General features: G+C 36.8%; 1 protein-coding gene across 6 annotated transcripts in view; it reads left to right on the top strand.

Moving 5' to 3' along the window:
- FAM13C (family with sequence similarity 13 member C) overlaps nucleotides 1-18,879 on the top strand; it is a 44,495-nt gene that overhangs the window by 23,698 nt on the left and 1,918 nt on the right. For 3 of the 6 annotated variants that reach the window (XM_052677235.1, XM_052677232.1, XM_052677236.1), the window contains 9 exons: nucleotides 1,137-1,287; nucleotides 1,651-1,716; nucleotides 5,750-5,960; nucleotides 6,658-6,796; nucleotides 8,195-8,276; nucleotides 9,194-9,405; nucleotides 15,681-15,776; nucleotides 17,170-17,369; nucleotides 18,420-18,521. In XM_052677235.1, coding sequence (XP_052533195.1) covers nucleotides 1,137-1,287; nucleotides 1,651-1,716; nucleotides 5,750-5,960; nucleotides 6,658-6,796; nucleotides 8,195-8,276; nucleotides 9,194-9,405; nucleotides 15,681-15,776; nucleotides 17,170-17,369; nucleotides 18,420-18,521 — 1,259 coding nt within the window. The remainder of the gene's footprint in view (nucleotides 1-1,136; nucleotides 1,288-1,650; nucleotides 1,717-5,749; nucleotides 5,961-6,657; nucleotides 6,797-8,194; nucleotides 8,277-9,193; nucleotides 9,406-15,680; nucleotides 15,777-17,169; nucleotides 17,370-18,419; nucleotides 18,522-18,879) is intronic. The other 3 variants (XM_052677233.1, XM_052677234.1, XM_052677237.1) reach the window with 3 other exon arrangements.

Here is an 18,879-nt window from a genome sequence, read left to right on the forward strand (position 1 = left end):
TATCAAAATTAAATAGTAATGTGCAGATGTATTAAGCTACTCTAACAAATAAATTCATTATTTCATTAAATGAATCAATACATTACTTTCAGATCTTTGACACAGTAGGGAAAGTACCTTTTTAGGATATAAACTCAAGGAATTTCTTTGTATTGTAACTCAGATTTCTTCCAGAAAATGCTCTTTGTAAAGACGTTCTTGTGAGCAATTTAACATTTTATGTATATTATGAATGCATCAGCTGTATGATTATTAAAACATCTGTATGTGTTTTTGTTTTATGCTGCTAGTTCTATTTCCCTTGAGAATGGGAAGCTGAATAATTTGGTATCAGTAGTGACTCACTTCATCCAGCTGAATGGTGATTAGAGCTTTTACAGCATTTGCATCATAGCAAGATGCTTGTATCAGATTGCACAGCTGAGTATTGCATGCAGCATTGAAGATTAAAATGAGAAATGGACCAAACATGACAATGTAGCTGGGAATGATGTTATAGGTAACTAACTTTGTCCCCATTAATTTGTCTGCAGTAAGTGACAATGATTTGCTAATTTTGCCTTTGCAACAGATAGGAAATGATCTGGTTGCCTTGCAGAAGCAGCAGCCACCTACATAAAAGCAATGTTTACATAAGGAAGTATCTCTAAAAAAGCCAGTTAAATAATATCTCTTCCAAGAATCCCATGAGGCAGCATGTTCTCAGTAACTCTTTGTTCACTGCTGTGTACTGCACAATAGGCTGAAGAGGGAGACTTTTTTTTTCATGAATGGTAAATGGGGAGGGACATAATGTCATCAGATCGTGATGTCAGCCCAATGAATGAAATACTTAGTGTACTGCTTCAGGACCAAGAAAAAACGGACACCATCTCAGTTTGGCTTCCTAGAATAAACTGTCTTTTGCTGACGATGTCATCTTTCCCACGTGTCATGAATAATCCATTTAAATTGGGACTTAAATAACCAGAAGTGAAGAAACCCGTGGAATAGTGCATGTTTGTTTTTTTGTACATCCTCAGAGCTGCTAGTGGAACACCCCTTCGCAGGCGCTCTTAATGGGCTCAGTGAGTTGAAGAGCTATCGCTGTATTTTGTTGCTCTCCATCTAGCCAAATGTTCTGCTTTTGTCTGCAGAATTCTTTGTTGAAGCTACAAGCCATCGAAACGGATCTGTGCTCTGCGTTTCTGCCAACCCAGGAGGAAACTCCCCAGCTGCCAGCACCCAAGGATCCAGCCCCTTCATCAGTCCAAACCAGTGTGCAAGCTGATGGGGCCAGTAGTGGAGGTAAGGGATCGTGTCATGATGTGCTCTCATTTGCAATTATAAAGCAGCCTTGTGACTTGCAGTCTGATCTCAGATTTGCAGTCCTCTGGGAAACCGTGCCGAGCTGAAGCAAAGCACCGTTTCCTGATGCAAATGCTAATGTAAAAAGGGGTGACACTTGTTAAAAGAGCAGAAATTAATGGCTATAGCCTTCTGTCCTTCTGCAAGGGAATCTGACTTTTCAAGTAGATTTTTAGAATCCCGATTCTTTTTAGTTTGTCTGTTATTTATTCAAATGAATTTATGTTTTTGTTTCCTGTGCCTGTATTGTGTGAGATCATCTGCCATATCATGTAATTCTATTTTTGTTGTTCTTTTTGTCAGACCAATATCACTTCATTTCTCCTATTATTGATTTTAGTTTAATGCATCAGCAGAGAGATAGTGAAGGTGAGTTTTACAGCATGTGCATTTAAATCATTAAAGATTCTCTATTATTACTCATCTGGGCAAATTGTGGTGTGCTACCTCTCTCTCTTTCCTCAGTATGGAAACCAGTCCTTGCAAATAAATAGCCCTAAGGCTCTGCACTATTTTTGTCAATTCATAGCTTCTAGTCACAGGGTTGATAGTCGTGATGCTCAGGAGAGGAATCACGGTTTGTGAAAAATAGGTCAAAGGCAATATGACTAATCCATCTCACAGACAAGTGACATGAATACACAAACACTTAAACTGTTGACCATATATGGTTCAAATTAAAGCAGATAGGTAAGTAATTGCTGTGCAATTGACATTTCATGTCTGAATAAATTCTGGGTTCAGAATAACTTACTTCTAAAGCTGTTTGCTTAGAATTTTCAGCAAGAAATAACAGCAAGTTAAATACATACAAAGAGGACAAATTATAGCATTAATATGTACTTAAGTTCAATGTTTGTATTGAAAAAAATTAGGGAAATGATAAGTAGAATCCAAATCATTATAAAGCATATACATACACACAAGTATTGGATGATGTAGCATTCCTGCCATGCATTCTAGAGCTCTGTCACTCTGGCAGTTCAAACTTGTGCTTCAGTTAAACTTCACTTATTTAAATGGATTTTAATGGACTCTCCATGCTTTGCTGTGGTTGATTGAATTTTCTTTATTGAGTTCCTATTTTTTATAGATAGGGCTTGTCTTAATTCTGTCTCTTAAATTACTAATGAAATCTGATTCATTCAGTTTAGGTACAGCTGTCACATGAGACTATTGGCTTTTTCAGCTTGAATTTGGATGGAGGTCCAGAGATTTGCACCAGGCTAGAAATAGACTATTTAGGGGATGCACCATATTCACCATGTGTCTAGTTGTTAGCCTTTGCTTAGTGAATCAGGCAATAGAAAAAAATGTACAATGTGGAAATACATTAATATAAATATGCTTGTGTAATGTGTTTTATAAAGTATATGCATACACATTTATATGTGTGGTTAAATGAAGCCCCAGCAGTTTGTTAAAAAGGCAGGCTACTCCTAATGCAAATTTTAAGGGATCAATGGTAAGTTTTGCTGAGACAAGTCAGCAGTTTCCGTTTGGATATGGAAAAAATTGAATTAGAGCTGGCAAAATAAGTCCATAAAGAATTGCAAGGGGATACTAAGCAAGATTTTTTTAATGGGAAATAAAAAAAAGCAGAATGTAAGTTATACTTCTTGGATATGAGTATACATGTGACTTGAGCAGCAAGCCGCTGCATTCAAAGATGTCACAAATGTTGACACACATTGGAACATAACACATCAGTGTATTTGTTTTTAAGTGTAACAGTTGATGTTGTATTATTATTTTACTTATAGTCTAATATAACACAAATATATGTATTAGACAACCTGTATTATATGATTGAAGTCCGCATTATTAAGCTTACTGCCTATTATATATAAAAAAGAATTGGCTTTAAATCCTCTGATGAGCCCTTGCCTGTGGCAAACTGGACTGAATAGATGACACAGAGCAGATGCATGCTAAGGGGCAACATATGAGCTTGGCTAACTGTGGCTGTTTCCCAGTTTGAGTAAAAATAGAGGCTGAAATTAGGTCACACATGTGTACATACTGGGTCAGTAGTTGTGTTACTCATAAAATAAGTGTCATGTTTAGAATCTACACAGCTCTTGAATCAGGAGAATTGCCTTAAAATGTAATTAAAAGTGGAGCTGGCCATGTAAATGATTAAGTAGTCATGACTTACTGATCACTTCTGGACTGTACATAGCAATTCAGTGCATCTGGTGTATGATAAGGTTGGGTCTAAGACCGTTCTTGTGGTCATAGAAAATGTAATAGAGAAGATTAATTGCCAGAAACTAACAGCACTTTTGTTTGCAGAACAGCTTTTATTCCAGTCTTTATCACTGTATTATCTTGTCTGTGTAAATAACTTCGGGTGGCTGGTACAATATTGTATCTATGCTTCACCCAGATGCCTTTCTGGATCTCTCTTTGGGAGGATTTAGATCTCATACTCTGTTTAGAACTTCTGGGAGTTGCTCCCATATCTTTAAGAGGTGAATTTCACTAATGGAGTAGGAAGTAATTAGAGGAAAGATACTAGGTTAGAATTAATAATCACCTACATTGTCTTCACAGAATCACAGAATTGTAGGGGTTGGAAGGGACCTCCAGAGATCATCGAGTCCAACCCCCCTGCCAAAGCAGGATCATCTTACTGCGACAAAATGCTTAACATGATGATAATTGATGGTGCTGTTGAAGGAAACGAACTTATAGACACAGAAGTCACGTGTAACTTTTGCATGACATACTAAACTGTGATTATGCAGTATACAGTTAGACTTTTGTTATCAGCAAAACAAAAACATTCGAATACTCTCCAATGAAATAATATTTTAGGTTATTCTATTACTTTCTGAATCAACAATTGATTTTTGTGATGAATTCCACTTAGAGCCAATGTGTCCCCAACATCATAGTGCAGAAGTGCAGATTCATAGCTCCAGAATTTATTGGGCAGAGGTGAAATAAAATGTATTACAAAGGTTCCATTAAAATCCTGAAGGAGATACCTACTCACTGTGGGAGTATCACGTCCTATGTAAACGGGTGAAAGTGCAAAGAAAGTGAAGGTTAAAGAACTTTCCTAGATCTGCTAGCTTTTATGGGGAAAAATTCATGTACAGTTGTTTGGTTTTATTTCTGTGCACTTTTAGACTTTTATTTAATGAAAGGATTCTGCAAAATACAGTAGATTGCATGTTATATTGCAGACATGATACTGACTAGAAATGGCACACATGCTGCCTGGAAATAGCAAATGATGTACATTCAAAGGCTGTATGTATGCATGGCTTTAGAGGATAAAATAACGTAGCTGATACCAAGTGCTATGTACTATGGAGACTAACACAGAGGAATCTGGGAAAGAACACACATTCTTTGCTTTAACGTGCTTTTTGTTTTTTGGTGGAGAATTTATGGAAATATGGGGTTTCTCCTTCAAAGTAAAATCTGCTTTCAAACACAGCCATCTGATAATGAAAAATATCAACTAAGCCAGATTATCTTCACCCACTGAGGGTGAGGAGCAAGATTCAGTGGTTCTGCCCATTAATAAACTAGGAATACTTAAGGGAAGATGAACACTTGGCATCCCATAAGGTAGGCTCCATAACATGCCCATCATTTTTCATGTTACTCATGAGCACAATCAGTATGATACAGCTTAGCACTTCCTACATTTTCAGAGCAGAATAAATTATTCTGATTTCTAGCTTAATCATTTTTTAAAAAACAAAGTTTATCTCTTGAGGCAGCTAAGGTAGTTTCCATTTACAGTCAAAGAAGTATTAACATAGTACTGTAAGTGTGACTCTTCAAAGGAGCAGTTACTGCACATTAATTTGAGTAACTACTTTGAATGTGATTGCTTGTTATTTTTATTTTCATTGTGTAGTGTTCTTTAGACTCATATGCATGTTATCTCAAAACCTAATGAAATTAGGAAACTACAAACAACATTTGAGGTTCTTAGCATCAGGAAATACGGTGTTTGTGTTCTGCCTTTCCACTGACCAAAGGAAAAAATGCTACATCACAACACAAATTTTGTTCTGTATATTTATCTTCTGCTTTGGGAATGTGGCTCTCAAAAGCAAATGTTTATAAAAGTCTAATTAATGTTTCTCTTCTGGGAAACTGTCCATCTTTATATTATATTCCATAGTTATAAAGATATACATCCGCTTTCTCCTGTAGACCTTAAAGACACTGTATGTTAAGCCAGTGAGTGCCCTCTGTATTTTCTTACCCTCAGTATAATGTTCAGGGTGCATGTGATACTTTGTTGAAATACTTGCTGTGTTTACTTTGAATACTTGCACTTTTAATCCTTCTATACATACAGGTTTCTGTTTATCTAAGTAGCTGTACCTGATGAATGACCTTCAATACACAGTGTTTTGTGCTTTCTTTCTAGAGCCTTTACCAGCCCACAGAGACTGGCAGAATGACATGGACAGCAGCCCACAAGAACATCGCTCCCTAGGAGCCAGTCGATTGCTGTATCACATTACTGATGGAGACAATCCTCTTTTGTCACCACGCTGCTCTATCTTTAGCCAAAGCCAGAGATTTAATTTAGACCCAGAATCTGCCCCTTCTCCACCAAGTGCTCAACCTTTCATGATGTAAGAAAGTGTATTTCAGTGTATCTGTATTTTAAATTCATTTTGAACAATGTGTGATCTTAGACTCTTCTGGTCTCTCGGTTAGTCCTGTGTTACAAATAAGAAAATTTCACGTTGCAGTGTATTTTGGCATGGTTAATTTGAAATATCAGAAATGGGATCTAGCATTTTTTGCTGATAACTCAGTGTAACATTGTTTGAAGTCTTTGTTAATTATAGTTACACAGTGACAGATTTAAAATTTAGTTAAGTAGCTATTCTGTTAAGTGAACGTAAAGTAGAGAGGGTTATTGAGGTACAAAAATTGACTAGATAAGAGTGTCATAAAATATAAGAGCAATATGTGACCTCCAGAAATCAAGACATGAGTTTCAATCAGAAACAACATCAACTGCATGTAAACAATTATCAAGTCTGTGGACTTGTAATTATAAAAAATTAGAAACTCTTTTTTTGAAAAATATTCAGAAATTCAAAAAATTAATTAGGGAAAGAAGTATATAAAACATATTACCATATTGTGTGAGTACCCTCAAGGAAAAACAATTGCTAGCTTTATAAAACTAAACTCTCTCGAACCTGTGAAAGAACCTATGTGTAGATTCTGTTGTGCTAAGAAAGTGTTCCATGTGTTTGAAAAAAAGACACAGAGCATTTTAGCCATTTTTATAGAGCTACTATGCTTTCGGTTTTGCAGACCAAGAAGTTCTTCTAGATGCAACTGCGAAGAGTGCAAGGAACCCCAAACAGTAGCACAACTTACCAAGCATCTTCAGAGTCTCAAGAGAAAAATTAGGAAGTATGAAGAAAAGTTTGAGCAAGAAAAAAAATACCTGGTAAGAAAATCTCTGAGTAGATAAAGGGAAATACTGCAAAAGGCAGGGAGGAATCCCAGCGTGTTTGGAATTATGCACTACAGTAAGACAAATTCTATTTTTGATAAAATGGGAAAATTATCAGTGAAGGAATAGATTTTATCGTCTTTCAGTGTATTTAGTAGTTCTGAGACTAATTTGTGATTTCTTTGTATTACTTTTATTACAAAACAGGCATCTTCTACACGTGTGAGAAGAATGAGTCACTTAAACATAGCTGATAGGCTTACAAACTGAAGTGATTGAGAAGATGAAAAGCCAATTATTTACTTCATGGTTAAGTCATTTGCTTGGAAACTATCATTCTGCCTTCTTTTACAAATATTCCTTTAAACTTCCAAAACACAGAGCTCTATAGAAGCTGATGGAAAAAATAAGAGAAATATTAATTGTGATATGTTGCTGATGGGGAGACACTGCAGACTATGCAGTCTATGCTAGATCATTGCTCATTATCAAGCTAGTTTGTTTAATGTGAATAATGCAGTATAAACACAAAACATCACAATGCTAAGGATGTGCACAGTATGAAACAGAGAAATTTGTGATGTTATGACTGTGCTAAAATTAAAAATTGAGCAAACTGTAATACTACTTTGTGGTCTCATCAGTGACTGCAAACCTGCACATATGTCAGTGAACTGTCCTATCCTATGGTCATTAGGAACTTCTGTGAGTAAAATTTCATTAATAGCCATCATGCTGTGACCAGGAAAGAAATTATTTCAAAGGTTTTATTTTGCAAAACAGTTTTATAATATAAAATAGCTGAACTTCAGTGTTCCAGTGTAAATTATTTTTAATTTGCAATTTCTAAATGTGAAGGAAGAACTGTTGTAACTCTGTTGCATAGGATTTTTTTTTCCTTCTATTAGTTAAACAGTTCAGCTGAAACATTTGAAGTGCTGTTTCCCAAAAGAATTATTGTTGTAAAGGAGGTAAGGCTTATCCCTACAAGGGTAGAGTGCTTCAGTTGACATCCTACAGCCTGCAACAGCTTTCTCCTTAGGAAAGTGACAAACATCAAGCATTTTATCAGTCCTCTTGAAGTAATTGAAATTACTTATGTAGTTAGTCAAAGGTTTTATTTTTTTTTTTAGGATCAGAACCAAAATACTAAGATCCTTGTAGCACTGTGCCACTGTGAGGAGAGATAAACTACAATCAGCTTGTATTGAGATCAAGCCAAATGGTCTGTGTGACACTATATGTGGAAATATGCACGATAACTGGAAATGTGGACATCTTTAGCATTGTATGAGTGCTTCTATCTGTTCAGGCCTTTTTTATTTTTTTTCTGTTTGACTGTTATTTCTCAAATCTCCATTTTTTCCTCCTTCCTTTGTGCTTTATATTCAGCCTTCACATGGTGACAAGACTTCCAATCCTGAAGTTCTAAAATGGATGAACGATTTGGCCAAAGGTCGTAAGCAGCTCAAAGGTACATAATAGTGTGTCATTTCAATTTAGTGCTGAAGCATTTGGAAGCAGCATGAGTGTACCTGGAATATTTTACAAGTAGTTCTCTATTCTTGGTTCTCTGCTTGTTTTTCCCTAGTGCATGGCAATAAGTCTCCTAATGACAATAAAGATAATAGGTGACATGACTTGCCTTGATTCCTGACAGCAAGGATCAAAGTCAGTTTGATACTCGTAACAAGGCAACAAGGGAGGGGTAAAAGACATCATCCGTCCTTCATAAATACCAACGTTCACGTCAAAGGCAATGTCATTTGAAGTATTTTCCGAGTGTCTGTTTGCTGGTCTAATATAACTACAATTAATGTGAAATAATAAACTACAAAAATTTCTTAAAAGTTTTTTAGCTATTGTACTGACTGAGGTTATGCATCTCTAAAGCTTTTATTTATTTGACTGTAGAAAGAGATCTTTTCCTGATATTTGATTTGGTCCTGGGGGTCACATTTTGCCCTGACTGTCCACTCACAGCTCTATGAACATCTGTGGGTATTTCACATGCTTGCCTTCAGGGAGAATGTAACCAGGATTGATTAATTTTTATTTTCTTAAGGCCATTCATAAATTATCTAAAAGTTCTTTTTCATTATAAATGGACTCACACTACTAATTAAATCCTATTGTTGTATTTTATATCTCATTTGGATAGAGAAGGTGTTATTGCGGGAAAGAATTAAAAACTCATCTTTCAGTACATTTCTTTTGGAAAGTTCTCCATTAAATACTAGACCCTGCACAAGGTCTTGCACCAAAAGTTCTAATCTGCTGCACTATAATAATTGCATGTGAGAAGTCTGGATGCTTTTTTCTTATAGTATCACAGGAAATTTGTTTGCAAATATTTCTCACCTATTTACAAGCAAATAATTTACCTTTCAGAGCTGAAACTCAGAATGTCAGAAGAGCAAAACTGTACCTTCAGAGCAGGCCAAAGAAAGGACAGTAGTGAAAGTGCTGGGACCCCCATAGAGACTAGGACACAGGAGGCCACAAGCATGGAACCAGCTCCTTCAGCAGAAGAAACCATGGACAGTGTATTGAGACAATTAAAGGAGAAAAGACAACACCTCAACATTCCTGAGACTATTAAGGTATTTAACAGGTCTGGTTGTCTCTTACAGTACTTCATCATCTGAAGCAGATATTAGTTGCTGGATGGGTATGCATCCTGTGCTCTCAGACACTGCAGGGCATTTTCTCTCTGACTGCACTGGTGCAGTTTTCTGAAGTGATTTTTCTGTGAAGAGTTGTACAGACAATGAGGTGAAGTTTTTTTTTAAGTAGTGCCAAACACTTTTTGCTCAGAGATGGATGCAAAAAATCATATGCCAGATTTGCCTACTTGAGGTTGTGTGCATGCGAAGAGCATCTTTCATTGTATCAAAAATGATGAAAGGAAATGTAATCCTATCTTGAGTTCACAGAAACTTTGCTGTAATCAGGGACCAAGACTTCTCCCCCATTAAACCACCCACACAGTCTCAGTCTCTCAAAGTGCTCCCTGTGGACTGACTAGGAGGCTTTTCTGGGCCATTGGCTGAAACAGTGACTAAGTCAGTCCTCACTGGTGTAAAAAAGTGTGTTTTGATCAGTCTTCCATTGCAGAATTCAAATGCACAGAGGCCATTAATAGCAGACAGGGTGAATTCGGCTTTGGTTCCTGCAAAGGACCCACAAGGTCCTTCCTAAGTAGACAATAAACCTGCAAGTCTGCTTGGTGGATCTCTCCCAAGTGTTTCTGAAGCAGAGAAATTAGGAACATATGCAAAGTTATTTTGACAATAAAGATCCCCTTTCACCTGAGTAATGCTGAAAACATCTGTCCAGCTGATAGCCCTGCATTAATATCATGTGGGCAGCACAACCATTCAGGCTGCTTTGCCCTCTGATGTTGATACCCTTAATTGTATTGTCTCTGCTCTTCTCCATTCTTGTTTACTTTTCTCAATCTAAGAGAAGATTTAATATCCCATGAAATGCACTTATGTAGTTGGGGACTTAATTATTTTTTCAAATAAATATCTATTTTAAAATTCTGTACATCCATGCTACTGGCACATTTTAGGATCTGTATAAAGCTGTTCCACAGAACATACTGTCCATAAAAGAGCTTATTTTATTTTCATTTTGTGTTGCTTTGTTTCATTTTCCTATTTCTGCTGTCAAATGATGTTGCTATGCTTGGTGCTGTATAGCCAAGAAAGATGACAAATTCTGTTCCCAAAGATACCTGAAATCTCAGTGCAGTCAGAAAGGTCCGGATTCTGGCTGCTGTAGGAAAAGGGGGGAGGATGGGGAGAGGGAGAGAGCCTAAGAGAATGGAGAAAGAACAAAACACTGTACTGTACTAGAATATTTTAACACTAAGAAATTATTTAGGATAGATTTCAATAGCACGAAGTACCCAGCAGATTTTTTTATTTTTATTTTTATTTTTTGTTTTGTTTTTAATTAAAATTTTTTAATTTGTTTTCTTTTCTTGATTCTTAGCAACCTGTTACTGTATTAAAATTAGAACAGTGCAAAACTATGCCGTACTTCTGTAGCTGAGATTTTGAGATCTGCTTAGATGGCTGACTTTTTAATTGCTTCTTTTCATAGGTTACTTTTTGAAAACATGTAAGGAAAATGGTTTCACAAGCATAACTCCTTTGTAAGAAAACACAATAGAACAACAAAAGCATGCAGTCCTGTTTGCATTCTTAAGTTGCAACAGTACAAACTACATGATTATAGTTTTAGTTGTAAAAAAAAAAAGTTGTTCTGCAGAGATCAGCTGATACCAAAGCAGATGTCAGTGAGGAAAACCTATCAAGAAGAACTCTTATGAGTACGAGAGTGAGCTGGCTGCAGGTCCCATTCCATTTTTGATTAATTCTGTACAATGGCAGAGCTGTAATCTAAATTTAATGTCTGCACAAATTAATATTTCTCTCTTTTTTTTTTTTTTTTTTTTAACACTCATTTGTACATCTCAAGCTACTTTTCTTCTGAAAGATCCATCCTTTTTTAGTAAAGGAGATTGAAAATATTTATACAAAGCTGCCATGGAACAGAAGCTTGAAAAGGAATAATAGAAAGTCAAATTGAGCTAGTTCAAAATAATTGTCATTGGATCATTATGCTTAACATTAAAATTATTTTCAGTTATGAGTGCAAGCTTTGTGTTACTGTTGTTAATTTGATGTGCAATATTTAATTTTTTGTATAGAATTTAGATTCTCTACCAGAATGTGAACTGGACTAATAGTAGGCTAAAAAGTAGCTAAATGTTTAAATGTTTTTAGGGTTTTTTTTGTTTTGTTTTGAAGATCTAACTGCTTGGGGCAGTGGTAGTGCTTCCATACAAGGTTGTCTTGTTCTCCTCCAAAACAGAGATGAGAAAATGAGTGTCCTTAAAGACGCAAAGTTGAATGTGACCTGTGAAACTGGGTTTAGTAAACATTTTACTGACTGTTGACAACAGGATTCATAGATCACAGATTTTTTTAATTTTTAGCCCAAAGTTATCAAGTCATTTGGAGGGCTATTCTGTTCTTCAAATATACAACAACCATCCTAATAAAATAGCAGATAAAATGTGAGAAAGGTGGAAGGCACTGTTTAGAATCCTAAACCATCCTGCATGTCTAAAGAAGGCAAACTACAAAACCTGAATAAATTATAGGCCTATTTCTGTTTATCTTTTCATTAGCTATGAAGCAGTATTTCTATGTAGTTAGCACTGAATTTCATGCTGCTGTGCACAGCCCATAATCGGAAGATGTTCAAGATGATTCTGGAGTTTGTCTTTTCTCATTTTGAAATTATCAGCCATATTAAGCCCAGCTGAATACAAACCTGTCTTGAGATTGCTAATGAAACGAGCTAATGAAATAAACCCAAATGCTAAACCCTCTTGAGATTGTTTCTCATGTGTAAAATCAATATTAATGATCATTCTCTGTTTCCTGTTAAGCATTCAGCTGCTCAGGCTTAATAGCTTTTGAAGGAATGAATCTTGTATTAATTGCAGAAATAGCAACAAGCAATACAGTTAGCTGTTTTATAATACTCCTAAATTCTAGTTTAGCAGCTTTTCTTTTAATATGAATAACAAATAATTTCAGAGTGATTAACTCATGCAGACCTTTAAGAACAAGAGGTTTTGCTCTGTTTTTTGCATTTGGACAACAATCAAAAAAGTTTACGCTCCTGCAAAGTTAATAAGAAGGAAAGAGCATTACTTCATCAAGATTTGATACATTTTTTAAAGAAATGGCTAATTATTATTTCTCCATTTTGTCAATAAAAAGCCTGGTCACCAATCTCTTGCAGAAAGGTATCCCCCTACCCCTGCTCCATCATTCTCTGCATTACTTCATTGCAGTGGAGGAGCTCTGCTCCAAACCTTCCAGCAGTTAACTCTAATTGTAGAGATTGTCGTGATCTGGCAGACTCTGTGGAAAATTACATTAGCTTCACGTGCTTCTTGCTGTTCCAACCCAGGCAAAAATATGGACATGTTAAGAACAGATTTTCTTGGGAGGAGGGAGGGAAGGAAAAAAAAAAAAAAAGCAGTTAAATAGTGTGCTCTCTGTACAAAACACAAGCATAGTGGTACATCATCACCAACACTGATAAATCACATTGTTGAGAAATCAACATTTCTCTTTCTGTTAACACTGATTTATATTGTGATTTTTGAGCAAAAATAAAACACTTCACTTGGGAAACATCACTGCAGAAGGAATTCAGCATTTGCAGGGGAGGTGGTGTTCAGCGCAGCAGAGCAATGAGTGTGACTGGGGAAGTAGCCTAGGTCTCCTCCCATTGTTAATTAAGAGCTGCATTTTCTGCAGCTCTTCCATTGCAGTTCCACAAATGCACGCTATCCAACTGCAAATTCCTGCTGCTTATTGTTCCCTTTCATTTCAAAAATAGCACTGTTTTCAGTATGTTCATCTTTTGGAGTGTTTTAATCACTGTATCACAATGGTTAGACGTTTAGAGATTTCATTGTCAGTCATTCTACTCTGTTAATGTGTTGTGTTTGCATAGCTGAAACTTCCTGTTTGTCATCTCTCACCAGCCAATGGCAGTCATGGCTGTCAGGTGATGTCCCTGGTGATGGGAAAAAGGGAAATATAACTCCCATTTTCAAAAAGGTAGAAAGGAAGACATAGGAAACTATAGGATGATAAGCCTCATGTCCATGCCTGGGAAGACCATGGAGGAGATCCTCCTGGAAGAGGTGTTACAGCACATGTGTGACAAGAAGGTGATCCAAGATAGCCAGCGTGGCTTCAACAAGGGCAGATTGTGCGTGACCAATCTGGTGGCCTTCTGTGAAGGAGTTATGACATCGGTGACAAAGGAAGGGCAACTGATGTCAAGGTGTTGCACTTGGGTCAGAACAATCCCAAATAATGTGTACAGACTGAGAGAAAAACTCACTGAGAGCAGACCTGTGAAGAAGGACTTGGGGGTTCTGGTGGAAGAAAAGCCACATATGAGCCAGCAGTGTGCTCTTGCACACTGTATTTCTCACCTAAAAACAGTTTTACTCATTATCTTCGTAGGTTTCATCTGCTCTGCAATAAGCCTTGAGCGGGGAAATACACATCTGTGATCCGTGTAAGACTTAAGTCATATAAAGTTGCATTCTGCTCTTGCTAAATCATTGCCAAGACCCATTCAACATTAGTGTGGACAGAAACAGAATTCATTGCTAATGTTTATTTGGAGAGAACAAAGGATTGAACAAATACCTATCTGTATCCTTGTCATGAAATCCTGGTTCACAATCTTATAAATAACTTTTTAAAATTAGAGTATGACAAAAAAAAAAAAAAAAGGCTTTGGAAAACATCAATCTTCAAAAATGTCTGCTATATTTTGAGAGTATTCATGGATGGCCTGTAAGTATACCATAGGAAGATGAGTAAATTGAAGATTATATAAGTTCTGTATCAAATATTTTTGGACTCATTAATTAAACATATTTAGATTAATTTTCTGTAATCAACATTTCAAACTAATCTTCACATATAAATTTTATTGCTTTATGAATTTGTTTTATATTAAAAACAAAAATGGCAAATTTCCTGTGGCCTTGTCTTTTTCCTCATAAATGGAAGTTGCAGATTTTGATGACAAAGATGGAGGATATGCATCCACATTAGACTTGGCTCATGCATACTGTAGCTTTTCATACCACAACGTATGAAAAATTAGAATGTGTATCAGCTGAAAAAGGTTTACAGAGCACCACTGGAGATGAAATTAAAAAAAAAAAATGACCTGTCATCTTTGTTTTTTTTTTTGTTTTTTTTTTAGTCCCTGACTAAAGACTGAGAATAATAGAGCATGCTTTGTAGCTTGTGGTTTACAGAGAATATTTCTTCCAAAGGTAGAGGCAACTCTAAGAGTCTGAGAAAGAAGATGCTAACTGAATAAAGAAAGAGATGGTCAGTGGTGCTAAGGAGCCATAAAGGAATCTTGGATCTGCCAAACAGCTCTGATTTCAGGTCATAAGGAGCTCAGAGTCAGTCAGGAATTTAAAGCAGGGAAATGGAATACAGGCAAGATTCTTACCTTTTGTTGTTCCTAAAAATAGACAAACAGTCTGCAGACTGTCTGCACAGTTAGACTTTGCCTACTTAGATTATCATGCATCTTAAAGAAGCAAATTTTAGTATTTGTATTTAGATTGACAGTTTCCTGCAGGAAAGGGTTGAAGATTCTGTGTGGATCCTGGAACAGCCGGAGGGTAAGGCCAGCAAGGCCCAAGCTGAGTGTCAAGCACAGGCTCCATGCCCATTTCAGAGGTGGCAGAGCCTAGGAAGGATGCAATGTCTTGGGAAGCTCATGTTCATGTTGTTTTAAGACAAGGGGGATAACAACCCGCAGAGACAGTGAGTATGCAAGCAGAGACATTCCAGTGAATTAGCCAACAGTATAGATGCTTCTCTGCTTTCAAAGAGCTGCGAGAGTGCAGAAAAAAGATTTTTCATAATGCTTGTAGAGAAACTGCTGAAGTGTCAAGAATCACTGCTTCAGATGTGTGACGTAGCAACCAGTGACATGCCATGCCATTTAACAAGTATTATTTCATAACAATATCAAAAGTTGAGTATGTTGAGCTGGGATTGCAAGAGAACAATCAGAATCCCAGCATGCAAATTTATGCTTGCCAAGCATGCCAAGGTTTCTTTTATAAATTATTTTTATGTCTTGCAGTACAGTTCCTGTGAAATACCCTTGCAAGCAAAATAAACATCAGGTCATACTTTTCTAATACTTTTCTCAGCTTTATAGGAGAAAATAAGTAAATAAATTCATTTTTAATTTTGGATGATTATATTTTACTATGATTTTTCCGTAGGTAACTAAACAAGAAAAGAGTCTTATGAAACCTCTTTATGACAGATACAGAATTATCAAGAAACTTCTTGCAACTCCATCATTGATCACAACAATTGTAAGTTGGAAAGAATTCACAGCCGTTGTCAAGATAGCATGCTAAATGTCTTTGATTTGTGCCTGCACATCAACTTGGCAGCAGTAAAACTAATGCTATTTGAATAATCTGCTGATTAGTTAAAACAGGGTGTCAATATTTCAGTTAGATGAAATAAACTGTAAAATTCAACTTCCAACAGTACCAGAGGTCAATAATACAAGGTAATGGTTCCTTAGGCAGTTTCCTTAGTGGTTTCAGTCACCAGGCAAGAGATAAAAGGCTGTCATGTGTTTCCTACTACAATTGATGTAAGCTATATAAAATGTCATTTTCATTTTAGTATTTGTATTTAGATTGACGGTTTCCTGCAGGAAAAGGTTGAAGATTCTGTGTGGATCCTGGCACCAGGAACAGCCGGAGGGTGAGGCCAGCAAGGCCCAAGCTTAGTGTCAAGCACAGGCTCCATGCCCATTTCAGAGGTGGCAGAGCCTAGGAAGGATGCAATGTCTTGGGAAGCTCTTGTTCATATTGTTTTAAGACAGGCGCTATCCTGATGTAGATATCTGCTCTATTTATTGCGAAGGCTTGTATTAAACATATGGCACATAAATATTATTTGTACTAATTTAATAATGCATAAAATTCATGTGACAACTGGTCTATCTGTGAGGAGAGATAGTGGAATCTGGCTATTTTGAAGTTGGCTTGGTCGATTAAAAAAATTAGAAACTACTATCTTGATAGATGTTAATAGAGCTTTAGATTTCTTTGAAAATCCCAGTTGAAATCTTTGTACATGTGCTCACAGATATTTAATTTGAAAATTAACTTAAAGGTCTCTTGTGTTAGTTGTGTCTAGTCTTGCTGCATAGAATTTCATGTTTAAGCACTCAATTTAACAGCCCAGCTTTTCTTTTGAGGATGAAGGAACGTGGGGAAGACAGCAATATCCCTCTGTTTTGGTAGTTCACATTTGTAGTTATAAAACATATGTAAAATCTCTACCTATCTACAGTGCATGTTACAGTTATAATTTCCAGGCATAATAAACGCATTAAATAGTAAATAAGAGGAGTACAAGTTCCAGCAGTGCTTGCATAAACACAGAATGTTCTCTAAATCTTCTCAACTTGCAAATGCTTTTGAGTAAACAGAAAATTGATATTTGGAGCTACTCAGAAACAGGCCTGGATTCTGTACTGTTGAGTTATGAACAGTACCCAGTATACCAGCAAGTCCCGTAAGAGTGCTCATGATTGGTTTCAAATAGACCTGGGTAGAATTTGCAACATCTGCAATCTTTTAGTCGATGCATCCAGGAAATTACAGCCTAATTCTTTGTGTTGTCATCTTAATAACTGTTACGTTGTTTTGTAAATGACTAATTTTATCATGCTTTACATTTTACAAGCAGGAAGAAGAAGACTCAGATGAAGACCATTCTCAAAGCAGCCATGAGTTATCATCTGGTCCAATATCTTGCCTCCCTATTGATGAGCACCTGTGTTACTCTCAGGAGGAGAGTGAGCCTGCACATGTCTCACCTCCAAATGAAAAGAAAACTTTAAGACAAACAGCCTTATCTATGTCCAATTTACATGAGGCAACCATGTGAGTTCTGTCTTTTTGTCACAGATATTTTGAAATGCTTTGCATAGGCTTTATAAATGAAGCTTTATAAATGAAGTAAATGCATGATCCATACCTACTAGATAGGAAAAAGAAATATGCGTTACGCGGCCTTGAGAAGGCCATTCAGCGTGTGTAAACTAATTTTATTCCTTGCAGAAGTGTATTTAGTAGTGTCTGGATGCCCTGAAATGTTCACAGTGCCTTCCTGCCCTCCATTAAAAACAAAACATAAGCATCACCAGATTTGTATTTAAAAATTCCAGGTTGCATGAGACAGGAGGTCTCTAGATACACATGGGCTGTTATCAATCATAGCTTATGGGATATTTTTCTTGTGTTTTCACTGATGTATCTGTGATGCAGAAATGAAGCTTACTAGGCACTACCAAAATGGAGAGAAATGTAAAGAAAAAGTCTTTTTCTATGTAACAGAACTATGCATTCAGCTCTGTGTTCAAATGCTGTGATTCATTTCTTCATGTTGTGTTCTTACAAAAAAAATTGTAGGGATATAGCATAACTAAGAAATTTGTTACTCTGATTAAAAAAACCCAAAACCTTATTGTCCAAATAATACCTTCTAAAATATGTCCTTCAAAAAATTAAGAAAAAAAAAGTTGATTCTGGGTACCATTAGCAGTTCCTCTGAATCCCTGTAATATTTAAGAACAGCTGCTTTTCAGTGCAGGGCTTGGCTGTGTGACTTGATTTTGCAGTCAGTCACTGAGCCCTGCCCAAGCAGGACTGAAACCAGTAACAAGCTCTAATCCTGAAGATTTTTCTTACCATGTTGTCCAGTCTCTACCTTTATTAGATGAGCAAGACCTAGCACTAGTAAACAGGAAGGAACATAACTGTTCAATCACATATGCTTCTACAACCGCATATAACTGATATGTTGTCATGCCTTGAGGCACTGAGATGAACACCTGCCATGGCCCACAGCAGGGCCTGACCATTATCCCAAACCATGGTTTTTGCAGTCAGTCAAGGCAGGTGGGGTATCATGGTCTTGTCTCTGTTTTACAGGCCTGTTCTGCTTGAACATCTCCGAGAAACAAGAGCAGACAAGAAAAGGCTTCGCAAAGCTTTAAGAGAGTTTGAAGAACAATTCTATAAGCAGACAGGAAGGTAAATAACCAACTTGACAAATGCCCTTCCCCTTTTCCTCTTTGGGAACCCATGTAGGTGCATTTGTTTCTATGAGAGCAGGTACTCTTACATGGGAAGACCAAAGGAGCTGCAGTCCGGGACACGAAGATAACATGGAGGTGCCTGGTCTCTGTGAAGATGACCAGACCCTCGCTAAGCTCCTCTGGGATGTGGGAATCCCTGATGACCTTCTACATCTGAGATCTTCCCAGAACATGCTTGTAATGGGCATAAACTGTCCAGTGTTTCACCGCAGGATCTTTCCTGAGGCACAGAGAATCTTGCTAATGCTCTTTCTGAAGTTGTCAACCTTCAGGGACTAAACGGAGCAGTTTGA

This window comes from Tympanuchus pallidicinctus, unplaced genomic scaffold, assembly GCF_026119805.1.
Source record: "Tympanuchus pallidicinctus isolate F22 unplaced genomic scaffold, pur_lepc_1.0 scaffold16, whole genome shotgun sequence".
Taxonomy (NCBI): domain Eukaryota; kingdom Metazoa; phylum Chordata; class Aves; order Galliformes; family Phasianidae; genus Tympanuchus; species Tympanuchus pallidicinctus.